We start from the raw sequence: 16,958 nt of genomic DNA, 5'->3' as shown, positions 1-16,958 counted from the left end.
ATAGATATTCTCACAAAAGCAAAGTCAACTGCAGGGACTACAAATGAGGCTCAGGACATGCATAAGTGTGCACGCAGACCTTTGCGTGTCGGATGTGCATGTATGCGTGTGAACCCTCCCCGCAGTGCTTTAGCCAGCAGAGTGTGAGATGAGGATCCTCCCCGTAGGTGACATTATAGCATCCCACCCCTGCAGTGTGTGACTGTGTGTGAACGTCTGCTGCATCAGCAGCACTTTACACCGGGGAGAAGGGACAGCCTATACCCACTCTGTTCACTCACCCATGTCTCCTGTCCATCACCTCACCTCACCCCTCCTCTACACTCTGCACGCCGCTGATCATTTGGCCACCGTGAGCTCGCAGCTCGACACATGCAAGCCACATTTGGGGAACTTAAAGGTGTTACAAGTATTTCTGGCGTGCATCAAGAATAAAAACAACACTTCCCATAAACTGTTACAGGGAGGGTGTTGCTACGTGTCCCCTCCCAGTCCTTGGCATCGCTCCATTTGACTTGAAGAGCCAGAGGCAACAATAGCAGTAGATAGCAGCCCATGATAGCAGGGAACAGGCAGTCCTACGCCAGAGTAAAACTCAAATAAAGACATGTGGGCTTGAATGGTTTTCCTCTTAACTCCAAACAGGTGGCACACAATGTAAAATCAGTCCATTAGAGGCTGCCGGCTGAAAACGCTCTTTAATGTTTCCTAGGAATACTCACAATAGTGTCACCTAGCCAAAATTATTGAAATCATATTACTACCACAGTACTACAGACAATACATGCAGAAACAGATGTTCCTGATGATTGTTTGTTTTGAAGGTCTCGACAAAAATTCCATTCACCTCTTTTGTATTCGGTTGGCAACATCTCGGAGACAGATCTCAGCAGATGGACCAGATACGTAAGAAAATATTCTAAGCATTTATGTTTACCATAAACATTATCAGCTCACCATCACAGCTCAAGGTCTTCTAACTACCTTCTTGGGCTTATAACTGCATCATATAGTTTTCTTCATGGGTGCTTAGTTGTCTGTTAGATTTGTCGGCGTACCAGCTCAAGAGCCAGAGCCCTGATGTGTCTTGTATGGTTGTTTTGGAAATCATACACTTAAATGAGCAAAGTAAACCAGAAATGAATGAATGAATGATGATGATAATATTGATACCACTCATGTCTGTAAAGCAAGTATGAAGCTGCAGCCTGAAGCTAGTTACGCTAGCTACTGGAAACATGGAGACACAGCTAGCCTGGCACTTGTAACCTCTTTCACAGCAAAATTAGTGTGTATATATATTTTTAAACGCAGGAAACCCACTAAGATGACTGACTCCTTTCCCATTGCCAGTACGAGTTAGCCTCTTTGTTTTTTCTGTCACATGTGATGTCACAAACACTCTAGAAAAAAGGAACAAGTAGAAAGCAGCATGGAGGCCAGTGACAATATTACAGGCGTTACCTTTTTTTCGATCTTTTGAGTCAGTCTCTCTTTCAAACTCAATTTTTAGCAGGTTTACGCACCTTTAAAAAATAAATATCATATACATATATCATCATTTGATCTGGGAATAAATGCTGATTGTACCCTTTCCACTGAAGACAAAATCCAGATGTTAGTGTTGCTGGGTTTTTTGTCCAGTGTCAAAGAGGAATTAGCATGCTTTAGAAATGTTAGTAGGATTTTGTTACTTTGGACAGAGCCAGGCTAGCTCTTTCCCACTGTTTCGAGTCATTATGCTAAGCTAAGCTAACTGTTTATTAACTGTAGCTTCATATTTAGTGTACAGATATGAGAGTGGTATCAACTATTTCATCTAATTCTTGGCAAGACGGCAATTATGTGCAACTTCACAAAAAGGACTGTTCCTTCAAGCACGAAAGTTCATCCCTACTCAAGAGTGATACTTTCTCGCCATTTCTGTCACGATGCATCTTCCTGACAACTGAGCTAACTCCATTCGTAAATGAAGACAGTGTGATACAGTTGAATGCTCTGAAAAGCAATTTAATCTTTTCCTGCATAGCATGCGATGACAGCGCACCAGAATACAAGTCATTTCAAATTCCTCCACCCTGTCCCCTCCCTCGAAGCAGAATCTAACATCAGGGGGTGAATACCTAACAACTTGTGTTACCCGCAATTCCTGGGAAGAGGGACTGTGATTTCCCATTAGAGCTTCCCCAGGGCAATCTCAGTTAATCGCATCCGCAGTGTTTACTTGCCTAGAACACGCCACACACTCCCTCAACCCCTCTCTCTCTCTCTCTTTCTCTGTCTCTCTCTGTCTCTTTCTCTTGCTCCGTCACGCAGCAGCACAGAGCTGAGGTTTGTTCCTGCGCTCAGAGTCTGAACACAGCACAAACACAGAGCTGCAGAACCGCCAAACACGAGCTGAAACACCCTGTTATCCTTGAGAAAATTGCTAAGGGCCACCTTGAGGTGATAACAGTGTGTGTGGGTCTACGCGCTGCATGTATGAAAGTGGTAAACAATCGTGTAATATGTTTTTGAGATTGGATAAACTAAGTTATGCATGTGTGTGTCTATATCTCATAACTGTGTGTGTGTGTGTGTGTGTGTGTGTGTGTGTGTGTAACCTGTGAGTGCATGTGTGCTGTCTATCTGATAGCACATTTTGTGTTTTGGCTGGTGTGTGTGTGAGTTTCTGGGCAGGATCAGGCAGGATTCCAACTACTGTACGTCAAGACAAACAAGTCTGGCTTTAACAATGTGTGACATGTTAGATACAAGGACCCAAACACACACACACACACACACACACACACACACACACACACACACACGTGAGAGTTTGCATTCCTGAGCTTGGCTTACTTACATAATGAGATCAGCTGTTTCTTGCCTCAAAGTTGTTGCATCTTGCTATTCCAAGTGAAGTATGAAAACACACCCTTTCACACGCGTATGCATGGTTGAAAAATAATGCAACAACAGATTTTATGTGCTTCAACGTTTGCCAAATGTTTTAGGTTCTTGTGCAAGTAAAATATTTTGAAATTTAGAAAAGCCCACTGGAGCTCCTCTCTCCCACGGAAAACACTGCTCCTGAAACGCCTCATCAGTAGTCCCGCCTTTAATTCAGCGACTTTCTGACATCGCACTGCGTCACCATGTCACATATAATATCTCCTTTACAGAAGATGTAATGAAAGCGATATGATCTGACACTGCTTTCTCTGCTGTAATGAAATGTATTCAATAACATCAGTGATGAAGCTGTAAAAAAGACAATCACCACCACAAGATCTCCCACTGGATGATAAATCTTTCCAAAGTCCGAAGCTCCAGATTTTGCCGAAGAAGAGATTCATCATGATTCAACATGTCGATCTATCATTGATCAACTAGTGCAACACATTAACTCAGCAGAGCATTGGGGAGTTTCCCCATCTGAAATAAACAGCTAGGTGCATTTCCTCATCTTACAGAGGTGCGAAAAAAACAAATTTGTCATCTATCTTTTTTTTGACATGTGCTTGTTTCACTGTGGGAATTTGCATTTCTGAGCTGAACGCGGCTCTAACCCTGCCGAGGATCCATAAACTCTGTCAAGTGCACCCTTTGAAGATAGTGTAGAGGCACTTTGGGTACTCTAATAACAACCACAAATGGGATTTCAAACAGCATAACAAGTGTCCTTTTCTCTGTACAGAACAAATGAAAAATCAATCCTGCGAGGGTCAGTGGTGTTGAGGAGACTGAGAGGAGCACCAGTGACCCAACTGATGCACTGTAGATCAATATCCTCTTTTTATTATTAGAGCTGCTCTTCTTCCTCCTCTTCTGTTATAACCTCCATCTAATCGTCTTTCTTCTTCTTTTTCTTTCCATTTGTCGCCGAACTCTCTAAAGTTAATTATCATTTTTCCGAAAGCAGCGAGGTTCCTCTTTTGTTCTACAACGACAGACCTCGTGTAGTGAAATGACGGATTAGAGATAAATGAGCATCATTCCCTGCAGTCACACTAAATCTAAAAGATGCCAAATCAAGCTAATGAATCATTTACCACAGACTTCTTACACTGCAGCTTGATGAGGCCTTACAATAAAAGCACTTTGAATATACAACATTGGCTTTCACGCAGTGGTGGGAATGGAAACTGAAACCCTGTCCACTCAGCCCATTAACCTGCGTTTTCAATAGAAGTAAACAGGGTGTTTCCTTCACAGTTTGCAGCTAGCCCACAGAGGCATCCCACGACCACAGTGTTGTTCACTGCTATTTTGGCTATGACACGTGGTTCCTCTTTCTTAGCGAGGAAACAAAAAACCCAAATGCAAGGTGAGAACACGCATGTTTTCAAAAGTTCAAAACAACATCAAGCTTAGCATCATGCAAAAATAAGGTAGAGGCCAACTTGGAACATGTTGTTTGGTTTTATGTCCATGAAAGATGATGTTTCAGTGATGTTTTGGTGGATAAAAACATATAAATTCAAATCTGTAAGGAAAATAATTATACTAAAGGAGACGTTATGCTCATTTTCAGGTTCATATTTTATTTTGGGTTACTACTAGAATAGGTTTACATGCTTTAATGCTTAAAAACACATCAGTTTTCTCATTATGTCCTGTACTGCAGCACTGTATTCCCCCTCTCTCTTAAATGCTCTGTTATAGCTCCTGTCTCTTTAAGGCCCTGACCCTCCTGAATGCCAAGTCTGCTCTGATTGGTCAGCTCACACACGCCTGAGCCAGCACCGCTCACCTTGTCTCAGGTTGGATCTGTCGTGTTTTCAGCCTTAAGTTAGCATCACTTCTACCATGATTATAAGCATAGGTTATGCGAATGTGTGACGTGGCGATGCAGTGTGCAGTCACAAGATCATGGAAAACAAGGCGGGACTACTGACGACAACTTTAAAGACCTTTTACATGCACAAGAACAGATATAACACACTGAGGGAAAGGAAAAAAAAGAAAAAGTACAATAGGTCTCCTTTAAGCTTCTCAATTTTGCTCCGTCCAAGCTCAATGCAAGAAAAAATACTCTTCCCAACAACAGCACATAACAGCATTTCCCATTTTCACCTCTGAATCCTGCTCAATCCAAAGCAAGCTTGACATTTAACAAAAAATCTTTGGTAGTCACAGCAACACGCGTCTCCTCCGTACTCAATCCTCGGTCCAATCCCCGGAGGTGTGCGTCTCAGATGGACAGGGGTGTCAAACAGGGCGTGCAGGGTAATTGCAAAACCTGGGGTGCAGAGCCGAACGCTCTGCTGTTTGCCTACCAATGATGGGGATGAGGCTTCTTTGCTTGTTAAAGCCTAAGTGAGTGTGAAATGTGTATAGTCTGCTAAGCGACAATCTTGACAGCCTATGATGAAACTCTACTTTCACAGCAGTCGGACAGAGTGCGATTATACTTTCTCCTTTCAGCCGCAAGACGTCGGGGCCCAGCACAGCAACATCACTGTGTTCTCCATCAGTCCAGACACATTAGGAGCCGTTTTAATGAGCGCAGAATTAGAGGCAGCTGTTCAGCCTCGCCCCTCCTGAACAGGGAACAGTTCAGATCATGCAAATGACTTTCTACAAAGTAATTTTACCACAAGGTGATGTGACTCAAAAGCCTACACCGAGGATGAAACAGGCCTGCTGAGGTTAAAAAAAGCAGATTTGAATGATTCAGTTCTGAAGTATTTCCTTAAAGCAACGGACAAACACATAAAGGCATAGTCTGATACTCTGGGATACAGTTAATTCCTTTTTACCCAGAGTTCGATGAGCACACTGTAGAAATGGAAAACTGAAATCAGAGGGCCATCACTTACCCTGAACACTTACTCAGCCATCCTCGCCAAAACTCATGAGGTAGCATAGCTCAGAACACACGTCTACGTCCGTTATGTTTCACCTTCCAAGTGGTTCAGCTGTAGAGAAATGTTCGGCCCGCTTTCACAGAATTCTTAAAGGCGAACATAATGTCAAGAACAGGATTTGATGTTTCTGTATCAAGACATGACGTCTGCATTGTCTACCGAATTGACATACGACAATGTCCGCATTGAAACGTCACTGGGTTGAGGGGCAGACATTATGTGTCTGTGAATTCGAGGCAGTGTGTCCCCAAGGCAGGAGTCGCTTACTAGCAAGCCACTGTAGTCAACACTGTTTACCACTGTTGTTCTGACAGCAACCTCCGACTATCCCACCCAGCCGGGGAAAAAAAACTGTCTCCTGTCACCAGCGGAGGAAGTCAGCTCTCAGACATGGAGACGTAACGTTAGCGCATTGAGCGGCGACAAACTTCTTGTTATTTCCTCTCCCACATGTCACAAACACCGACAACTCCTGACTTACGGCAACTCTGAGGGGACACACTACTTTTTTGCGCTCTCTGCTGGGGGGCCTTTTATATCATTATGCTACGATGCTACAGGGCTCAGTAGTCGTCCATCGGCTCGACCCTAATCTCTTCTGTCTTATCTGTCCAAAAACTGGAGTATAAAAATGACAAGTCGTGATTTTCGGAGGGGGTTGTGCGCCAGACGGTTTTGTTGGCCAGGAGCAGTGACTTCCTGGAGTTTCGGCTGCTGGTTGCTTGGCAATAAACGCAACTTGACATTTTCTAGCTTTGGGCTCTGTACCAGTAAACAAACAAGATACATTGTGTTAATATCTAGAACGTGTCAAAGGTGCTGCTAGGCTTTGGACAGTGCCAGTCTAGCTGTTCCTCCCCATTTCCAGTCTTTAAGCTAAGCTAAGCTGACCGGCTTCTGACTCCAGCTTCCCACTGAAAACTAGAAACAGAGCAGACAAAAAACTTGAAAGCTGCGCAGTGTGGATAGTCTGAGGAAAATGTTTGGACAGCTTGAGTGCCGATCTTTTCAATTAAGGGGCGGTTGAACAAAAGGCTCCCCAAAGAGACAAACTCTGTCGTTGGTGAACGCTCTCTTGGCCCTTTTGGCTCCTCACTCATCTCCCTTCTTACGTGCAACAGCTGCACGTCCCCGACCTCGTCTCCATCCAAATACCAGCATTAGCAGCATGCTATGAATACTCCGAAGTTAAAATTGTCACAAAGCATTTGGCGTGCTGCTGTCCTCTCACTCTGACATCTGTGAGAGAGTGACAGAGATTCAGTCACATATTGACATCCAGCTCTGACCCTGACATGTGGCTGTTCTGAGCTGCAAAAGACTGCCAGCAACACAATACAATGAAAACAAAGCATTGGTGAGCATTTGGGGGATTTTTCAGGGGATCGCTTGAATCGTGTGGCCGTCGTGCGATGTTTGCACAAGGAACCCTGCGCTCGTTTCAGGCTCGGTCACACATTTAGGATTCAAATCACAACCGCTGCCAGATTCGGGCCGAGCGGCGGCTGTTTATTTACCGTGTTCCTATTAAGAGATGTCAGGGAAATACCAAATTCATTAATGTTTAAGCGTAAAACGGGAGGAAGTGCAGTGAAAGCAAAGGGAAGCTTATAAAACAAAGCGCAAATTGTATTTGCTGAAGTGAATGTCAACTTCTGTGAAAGCCAGTCCGCTGCAGGGTAGATGGGCTGCCAACAGTTCCTATTCAACAACATCAGCACAGACTGAGGGAGGAGAGGGGGGGGGGGGTTTCTATTGGTGGCATTTGGCGCTGTGTGCCCATGGGTGTGTGTGTGAGTGTGTGTGTGTGTCTGTGTCTGTGTGTGTTGGGGGGGGGATCTCAAGGAGAACTGACAGAGTGTGAAAAAAGGGGTGTTTATTTATTTGGCAGGTCAGCAGAGATGAAATTCACAATTACAGAGGGAGACGGGTGGAGAATACGTGTGTGCTTCACCGCGCATCACACATGTCGGTGTGTGCATGAATTTACAGAAGGAGATGTCATGTACTTGTCAGCGTCGGCGAGGACGGTGCTGTTTAAGCACGTCTGAGGTTACCCAGAGGGCTGTGCAACACACACACGACCATCATTCATACAGTATATGGTGGTAGCCCACATATGTGTGTGTGTGTGTGTGTGTGTGTGTGTGTGTGTGTGTGTGTGTGTGTGTGGGTGCCTGTCTGTGATTAAAACCTGTCTGTCTGTCTGTCACTGTGGGGAAGTTGATTTGTACCCGACCAACAAGTACAGGCCTATCTCACTTTAACGACGATGATCAGATATTTTCCCAGAAAGGTTGTGGTGAGCAAATGAGGAAGAAAACACAAAAATTCACGCGTGAAAACAAAGATGAGAAGATAATACAGACATTTTATCTTCAGGTGTAAGTCCATTAATATCACTGAAAGTTGAGGTCTGTCACCAAAGTCATAATCTCTGTTCTCGGCCCTTAAAGGTGCAATATGTAAGAATTGTAGTTGAAAACGTTCAAAAATTAACGACAATTATCAACCAAAGCTCCTGTGCTAGCGGTGTAAACACCAACACACACCTGGTGCTCCCAGTCTAGACCGCTAGATGCACGGCTAAATGAGCTAACGAGCTAACAGCGGCTACAGTTAGGGGATACTTTGGTGCTCTGTTTGTTTTGAGTATGAAGTTGACAGGCGGCCTGTTCTTACATTTTGCACGGACACCGTGTAGTTTTGGAGAAAGAAATTCAAACTCAAAATTTTAATATCTATAATTCATATTTTTTCCATGAGTGAATAAAGAAGCTGTTCTCAGAGGAAAATAAGGTCCCCAGAACACTGTTTGAAGCTAGAGAAGGTGGCAGGGTCCGCCACATATAAACAAAGTCAAACGGCATGAAAACGTGCCGTCCTTTGAGGCCCGTTTTGTTTAATCGGTTTATTCAGTCGTGAAAACAAAGAGCTGTTTGTTTAGCTGATGACACATATCCACACACTTTCTGGTTTGCACTAATTGGACAATTTTTTAATACCCATATTTATTATTTAATGTTTGTAAATAAAAATACAAAACTGCTTATACTTACACTGTTCATATTATAAATACTATGTCATATTGTAAATACCAAGTTCATATTGTAAATACTATGTATATACGAGTTAATTCTATTTCTTATCTCTATTATATTGTTTATTTTTTACTTTTTATTATTGTTTAAGTGTGATACTGTCCTTTGGCTGCTGTGACTAAGGAATTTCCCCATTTGCGGGACAAATAAAGGATTTCTGATTCTGATTCTGATTCTCTGATTCTGATGAAGCTCTTTCCGGAAAAAAAATTACATATTGCACCTTTAAGACAAATGAACCTAATGCAGCAGCCTTGACCAAATGAAGAGAGAGAGAGAGAGAGAGAGAGAGAGAGAGAGAGAGAGAGAGAGAGAGAGAGCTGACATCAGTGTCATTTCTCTGTTTTACATTAACAGGAAACACGAAAGGTTCAAGTGGAAGGCAACAAGTCGACTGTCACCGCTTCTCACATTAGGCTTCACACTGCGACCACCGAGGCTGCCGCAGTCTCAACTACTACACACACTGTCAGTGAAGTTTCCCTCCACACACACACACACACACACACACACACACACACCCTCAGCAGTGCAGCAGTGGCAGGATGGATAAAGAAGACGACAACTTTCACACACAGCTGTAAAAAAAAGAAAAAGACACGAAACGAGCTCCTACCAGAGAGAGACGACTCTCCGCAGCCGTCGGCAGTCGGTGTCTTGCTCTCACACAAAGTGGTTGTTGGGTTTGTTTCTTCTGTCCTCCGTCTGAAGCTTCCTCCTCCTCCTCCGCTGCTGCATGAAACAAGTCAGAGCGATGTTTCGTGCGTGTGAACGGGGATGAGACTCCTTCTTCAGCCTGCGCACATTTTCTGGACGTGACGGAGACGCGGAGCTGCTCATCAGTCTGCCGCTCCGCTCTGAGCTCCGGCAGCCTGGACGCTGCTGGGAGGAGGAGGGGGAGGAGGGGGAGGGCTGGAGAGCTGCCGCGCAAAGCTTCCTGGGAGATGTAGTCCGCGGTGGCTCTAACTTTACTGAGAAGTCCCAGAAGTGCTGAAATACAAAGGTGGCAACTGGCTAGGGATGAGGGGACTTTTAGATACAGTTAATTTTCTTTTAAAGATAAATGTTTGTTTTTTTTCTCTCCAGTGGACTACATGTAAAAAAAAAAAAAGAGAGATATTTGTGTAAAAGTACGGAAGCCCTAAAGGGCCATGCTTTCATACATTTTATTTCCTCTGTTTTCCCGTGATAACAAGTTAATTTCATTTGTTTTCTCAAGATCTCGAGTTATTATCTCGAAATAACAACTGCCGCTTTCCCGAGATAACGATATAATTAATTTGAGATCTTGAGAAAACAAAACGATAGTGTAGTATATTAAATCATTGCAGGAAACATCAGTCAGTGTAGCAATGTCAGAGGAGCAGGAGCATATCGATCACCATGTCACATATCTTTTCAATCAAGGCCTGACACAGGCTGAAATAGCATTATGCCTTGCTATTACAGATAATATACACATTAGTGTGCGTAATCTAAAAAGACGTTAGCAAGGCTTCAGCTATATCGGCGGCGCAATCTAAGTGAGCCTGATGTCGTCGTTAACTACATAGCTGACCAGTTACGAGGTCCCGGGCGTCTCCATAATCTCAGGCCTATCATGTCACAGTCATTATCTCGAGATCTCGAATTAATTATATCGTTATCTCGGGAAAACAAAGTTTCGTTATCTCGAGATCTCGAGAAAATTATCCCGTTATCTCGGGAAAACGGCAGTTGTTATTTCTAGATAATAACTCGAGATCTCGAGAAAACAAATGAAATTAACTCGTTATCACGGGAAAACGGAGGAAATAAAATGTATGAATGCATGGCCCTTTAGGGCTTCCGTATAAAAGTGAAGATGTGTTGAAATATTTACAATATATACACCTATATTAAGCACTTCAGTAAAAGTGTATCTCATATTGAATGTTAAGCATCAAAAGTGCAAGTAAAAGTAAATTATACATTTGTTTACTTCTATTTATAAACATAAAATATACATTTTTTCCATTAACAAAATGTGTGTTTTTCTAAATGTCAATAAAATAAATCAATTACTTAATTCATTATCAGGGCTTTTTCATCTTTTTTTGTTTTGTCTGTTTATTCCTTTGTTTTTATCACCTCTTTTTTCCTCTTTCCTAAATTGCACTGTCTTCAACTGGGATGTAACCCTTTGACCATATGTAATTTTAAAAAATAAAAGTTTTAAAAATGGACTACTTTGGCTTTAATGCAGCATGCAATCTGCAAAGTAACTAGTAACTAAAGTATTCAAATAAATGCAGTGGAGTAAAAAGTATTTCCCTGAGACTCCAGAACAGTTTGCCTCGCGGGGCTCAACACACAAAAATACTTTGTCTGATAATGACCTTATGATTTATGGGTAACATGTTCAGTTACAGCTCACATGCAGAGAGAAGCATAAAACTAGTGCACTCCTGTTTATTACAATCAGTCTTAGTCAGTGATGCTGTGAATTTATGTTCTTCACACCCCTGGGGAAACCCTGAGGACTTCTGGGAGCTCCTCAGAGAGCCAGAACCTGAATACTGACTGGTGTAATGAATGCTGTGCTGCTCTCGAGGGGGAAATACCTTTCCTGCAACCGCACTGGTATTTCCCATCTCACATACATTGTTATAATGTCTCCCGGTGCAACTCCATGTTTAACACTCTCATAATACGAGCAGCACTAAGTTTTCAAAAGGTCACAGGCAGAACATGCTAAACACCAGTGTTGCATTGGAAGATCATTTCTTAACTTATTATCGTGCTCAGGCACAGAACTCGATAGATGAAATCCCTTTCACCAGGACAATACTCCTGTTTTCTTTGAGGTCAACAGTCCCCTTGAGCTTTCATTGTTTCTGAGCGCCCTCCTCCCCACTTTCTTATTCCTGGACTTACAGTACGGCTACTTAATAAGTATCTTTGTGTGTTGTAGTGGGTGTGGGGAGTTTATAGGAAATGCTTCTGCCTCTCAGTATCCGTGTGTCTAAATTTGGAGCCCCGTGCCTCCACTGTCAAACTGTCACAGGCTGGGTCGGACTGTCGGTCGCTCAGGAAAGAGACTTGAGGCGTGCTGAAGTTAGGATAAATTGTGCGAGCTCTGGGGTGTGCTGATCTGAGAAAAACACGTTTGTTCTTCACACGCCCTGAAAACAGGGTGTCTATAAATACCCAGCGTCGCTGACCAGAGGACAGGGAAGTAAGAACACAATGCTTAAGTTTTGTTTTTTTAACAAGATTAGTATGCAGTGTAATGTCTTTTTTTAAAAAAAAGCCAGTTAATGCAACTTAAAGGATCACTCCACCAAAAAAAGTAGTGCAAAGCATTTTGCAGCTCCAGAGGAAGCTGCATGTGATCTGCCACAAAAGGCTTTATACTACTTTTTTCACCTATGCAGTAGTACTTACAAGACCTGTAAACACACTTTAATATGCAAAATTTGGGGAGTCACCCTTTAAGTTAAAGTAGTTTAGTTTAAGTGCATTGTGGGTAATGTAGGCTGCAGGTTTTGAAAAAAGGAAGAAGAAAGCCTGGAATAAAAGAGTTAATATCTGTTTCTGCCATATTGATTTTGAGCATTTGTTTTTAAACTTTCTATACTGAGTCCAACAGTGTGATAGGAGTGCAATGCTTCCTGACGCCTACATTACCCACAATACATCTTAGCTTCTGAGTGACATCACTGGAGGCAGTTTATCAGAATACATGCAGCTTCCTCTGGAGCCACAAAAGGCTTTACACTACTTTTTTCACATATGCAGTGATACGCCTCAAGACGTGTAAACAGATTTTAATGTGTAAAATAGGTGGAGTTACCCTTTAATTATAAGTTTATTGAGAAAATATACTGGAACTGCTGACAAAACACAGGCACAAGGTTCTACCTTCAACTATGAAAATCAAATTTGTCAGCCTTCCCTCGCAAAAAATGCATAATTGTTGTTTTGATTTCATGCTGCAAGAGCTCCTCCATTACTGAAGCCATTCATGCCCTGATTACATTTGACTGAAGCGCTAACACAGTCAAAATTCAAATGCATTTCCATTTCTGACATGTTTTTATACCCTGACAAGCTTTTGACCTTTTTTTTCATCTGCTGAGTGCAGGAAGCAGCAGTAGCTGGGGACCATTTTCCCCATCCTGGTCTATTTGATTATGAGATGTGTCTGTTTGATTGTCTATTTGGAGAGCAGCACCTCCTTTATTGACTTAGTGCCTGACAGACCCCTCTGCTCGTCCTCTCCTAACGTAATTCTGCTCTGTGACATCGTTTGTCAGATCATTACAGGGAGGTGCCACAGTCACTTTCCCTGCGAGTTGGCTTTAATGAGCTTTGTCATGCCATTATGAGCGAGTTGTTGCTGTTTAGGCTACATATCTCTACTTGTGCTGCATTTAAAACCCCCCGTATAAAGACTGTTAATCTCACTACTACTGTTGTTATTTATTAACTATCTCTGTGAGCTTGCAGAGACACCTGTCATTACAGGAGAGAGCAGGAATGCAGTTGTACAACACGACACCTGCAGAAGCTGATACTCGACGCCCAAACGACCGATCTCACTATAAATAACACCTTCTCTGGACCCCATGTTGGAAATGCATTTACACATAAGACACACAGCGTTGCAGCCAATAAATTCCACGCCTCACCTCACAAATGTTAATGCACCCACTCTCGGAGAGCAGATACAAGACAGTTTTGAGGGATTGTAAGGCAGGAAAACACATTTTTGACTTTCATGAGCCTGCAGGTGAAGAGAACTGTGGAGGTGGAGGTTGAAAATATGACAAGTGGCAGAGGATTAGGTCTAAATACAGACTGAACTAATGAACAGGTTTAAAAATATAACCCAAATCATCATTATCACCATCGTTATAACCAGATAATCCTAAATGTATGAGGCAGGCATGGCTCAAATAAAATCCACTGGCCGTTTGTGACATTTTGTGCCTTATTTCTACCAGTTTCCCTCTCAGCTACCTGACACTGGTGAGCTCTCTATCCTCTGGCGCCCCCTAGTGGCTCACACGAGAGGCGCCATTCTACGTCACAGCGGAGGTCACAATATCAAACATGGCGGCTCCCAGTAAAGCGACCGTGGTTTTGAAGGCTGTGAAGAAAATAGCGATTAAGTTTTCTCCGTTTGAGTCTAATGTCCGGTCCACACGGTAAGAAATGTGTGTTTTAATGTGCTGCTGTGTGGGAAAGTCACGGAGACTGTGGATAAACCGTTTCCAAACAGCAGTCGCTGCTACAAGATGAGCTAGCTATGTTAGCTAACTAGCCGCTACAGTCTTCAGGCTGTATTTTAGTTAGCTAGCTAATATCTTGTTGTTGTTTAGTGAGATGATTGAAGCCTGCGGTGTGGTTGTAGACAGTTTGTGTTGTCGTCCCAGGGTTTTGTCTTACCTATTCTCTACACAGCCACGTCAACCCTAATATACTTTATATTAATTCATATTCCTCTTTAATAACGCTACCTGCTGCTGGAAAAAGCTCAACTATGTTTTAATACAGCCAAATTACGTTTATATTTACCTGCCATGCTGACCTGCACAGTATAAGGAGTGATTTATTGAGATTAAATGGTGTAAAATGTATCTGCACACTAACATAGCTATTTTATATTGGAATTATAGGACATCTTAAAATTTTGGGGTACCCTCTTCCACCCACAGTCATCATATCAGGTCTAATAAAGCTAAACAAATGAAAACACCTGTTTTGGTAGGCCCTTTAACCTTTGGACAACTTGGATAGAATCAAAAATAAAACCTATTTTAGTTTTGTGTTTAGTATGATGCAAGATATAAGCCCTATATGTGTAATGTATTGTTTTACTCGCGCAGTTGGGTAGAAATCTCCTTGTCTGAAGTCAATTTTTACCTGCCCCCATACAGATTTTATTATATTTTAGTGACAATCAAGTAACAACAAGGACTGAAGACACAGTGTCGAAATGAAAATGGTATGACACTCCCCGCTCCTTCTCCACAGACGTAGATGCGTTAACAGTGAGTGAGTGAAAGTACAGGCTACAGCAGATGCTTCACAACTTAAAACCTAATGAAATCAAACAAATTCAAATCTTAATTACGTCCGACGTGCTCTCTGCCCTGCTGACAGTCACCTTTGCACAACACGCTCAGCATCAAAATTGGCAACTGCTGCTCCCTCAATGCTAATGTATTGCACTTTCCACAGCAGTGTTCAACAGAGATGAGAGGGAAAACGAGATGGCGCACTCCTTAGCTACTTTTATCATTAGCTTTGGAAAATACGATGCGTTTAGTTCTTTCATTAACCACTGACCGATTCTGGAGTGCGAGTTGCTCATTTTACTTGCCCCATGTTGCATTTTATTTGCACCGGCGATCGGGCAATCGTTATTGTTGAGCTCCGGTCTACTATCATTAAAACAGCAGAGGAAGAGCTGTTCAGATCCATTACTCAAGTAAATGTTGCAATACCACATTGTAAAAATACTCCATTTTAAACTGAAGTGTAAAGTAGACAAAAATAGTACCTCAAAGTGAAGTACTTTAATAAATGTACTTAATGTAATCAGTCTGTCGTATGCTCTCGTTGCCCCACAGGGAGTTCCTGGCCATGGTGGGCTCAGAGAAAGCCAGATCGACCAACATGAACTGTGAAGTGGTAACCACCGTGAAACACGACAAGTCTGAACCTGTAGTGGATATTACTTATTGTAAGTATTACTTTACCACATTCAAATCTGTGTAAGAAGATATAGTAGATTTTTATGGCAAAATTTCTCGAATTGTTCTTACACGTGTAAGATGGAGAGGTTATCGAGGAGAGAATGTTGAATTTTGCATCTGTAAAACCTCATGCGGATGATATTAAAGGTGCGAAAAGCAATTCTGAAGGAAGAAAGGTTATCGTTGAGTCTCATTCACAGGTCATCAAGTACTCATGATTTGGTGTTGGTTGGTCGGGCCGGCCACCAGTCCAAAGCGTCAGTAATTTGACGACCTTTGAGCGAGACTAGACAATCAACTATCTTACAAATTGCACCTTTTAACTTAATTTTAAACACTAACACATTTATTAAGTTTTGGCTGAGAGAGAGAGATGGTCACAAGAAAAACTAAAACTAAAGGCATCGCAACCATAAATTACATTCTGACATATTGATCTCCTCAGACTTGCCATTGATTGATGGGTGTAATTGGGGAAAAGGCTGTAAAATGTGGCTCTTTACATGCATCACAACACGTTGGATATACTCAGGACTGTATGACCTGGTCTTGGACTTTCATGTTGCTGTTGTTACTGCCTGATATTACGTAGTATGTACCACCCACGCACATGAGTCAAGTATTTACCAAAAGTAAAAATGTCTGCCATAGTTCAGCAGAACATTATAAGGATGTGGTCCATTGTGTGTCCCTTCACTTTTGCACAGAGTCAACTTTTCACCTTTTTCCTTCTTGTACTCCCTTTTACACAGAGATCAGTCATTGTGGCTTTCTGAGTCATCTCATTGTGTCTTTGTCGTTCTCCTCTACAGTGGATGGAGATAGGCTGGTGATGAAGGGGGCAAAGTTGACCAGCAGGGAAATGCTGAGTGCATTTCAGTCCCGGTGCACATCCAAGGATCCACAGGCAAAAACTGCAGCAAAGAAATGATGAGCCTCATGTTATATGTGCGAATTTATCTGTATTTATGTGTATATTCTTGGATGTTTATAATTAAAGATTTTCATTTAAATGTGGTGGTCCTAGTGTGAATTGACCTTTGACTTACTGAAACTACTCCTTAAGTAATGTGATGTAATTTCAACGGCGTGATATTGAGTCAGTTACTACTTGAATGACACATTTCAGATTCCTCAGCCATTTAAAGACCAGATGTTCTTTGCTGTCAACAGATGTTTCTACTGTTAAAGTGAAAAAGCGTTGCACTCTCATGTTAGGGGGAAATAGTTTCACCAGGAGCCCCATCAGCTTATGCATCATGCTTATTTCCTCCTTGTTG

At 42.3% G+C, this 16,958-nt stretch overlaps 2 protein-coding genes across 2 annotated transcripts in view; one reads left to right on the top strand and one right to left on the bottom strand.

Annotated features, from left to right (window-relative positions):
* Window positions 1-9,813, bottom strand: part of pag1 (phosphoprotein membrane anchor with glycosphingolipid microdomains 1) — a 54,704-nt gene extending 44,891 nt beyond the window's left edge. Inside the window, exon 1 of the mRNA XM_073463519.1 lies at window positions 9,570-9,813. The gene's annotated coding sequence lies outside the window, so the exon portion shown is untranslated. The remainder of the gene's footprint in view (window positions 1-9,569) is intronic.
* Window positions 9,814-14,014: 4,201 nt separating this feature from the next.
* On the top strand, window positions 14,015-16,691 carry mrpl53 (mitochondrial ribosomal protein L53). The gene is made up of 3 exons (XM_073463290.1): window positions 14,015-14,124; window positions 15,553-15,665; window positions 16,491-16,691. Exons 1-3 carry the CDS (start codon window positions 14,030-14,032, stop codon window positions 16,607-16,609), a joined length of 327 nt encoding a protein of 108 aa, XP_073319391.1. The 5' UTR covers window positions 14,015-14,029; the 3' UTR covers window positions 16,610-16,691.
* Window positions 16,692-16,958: the final 267 nt, after the last annotated feature.

The sequence above is a fragment of the Pagrus major genome, chromosome 3 (genome assembly GCF_040436345.1).
Source record: "Pagrus major chromosome 3, Pma_NU_1.0".
Taxonomy (NCBI): Eukaryota; Metazoa; Chordata; class Actinopteri; order Spariformes; family Sparidae; genus Pagrus; species Pagrus major.
The sequence above is the reverse complement of the archived record's forward strand: the minus strand, read 5'-3'. Positions and strand labels throughout refer to the sequence as shown.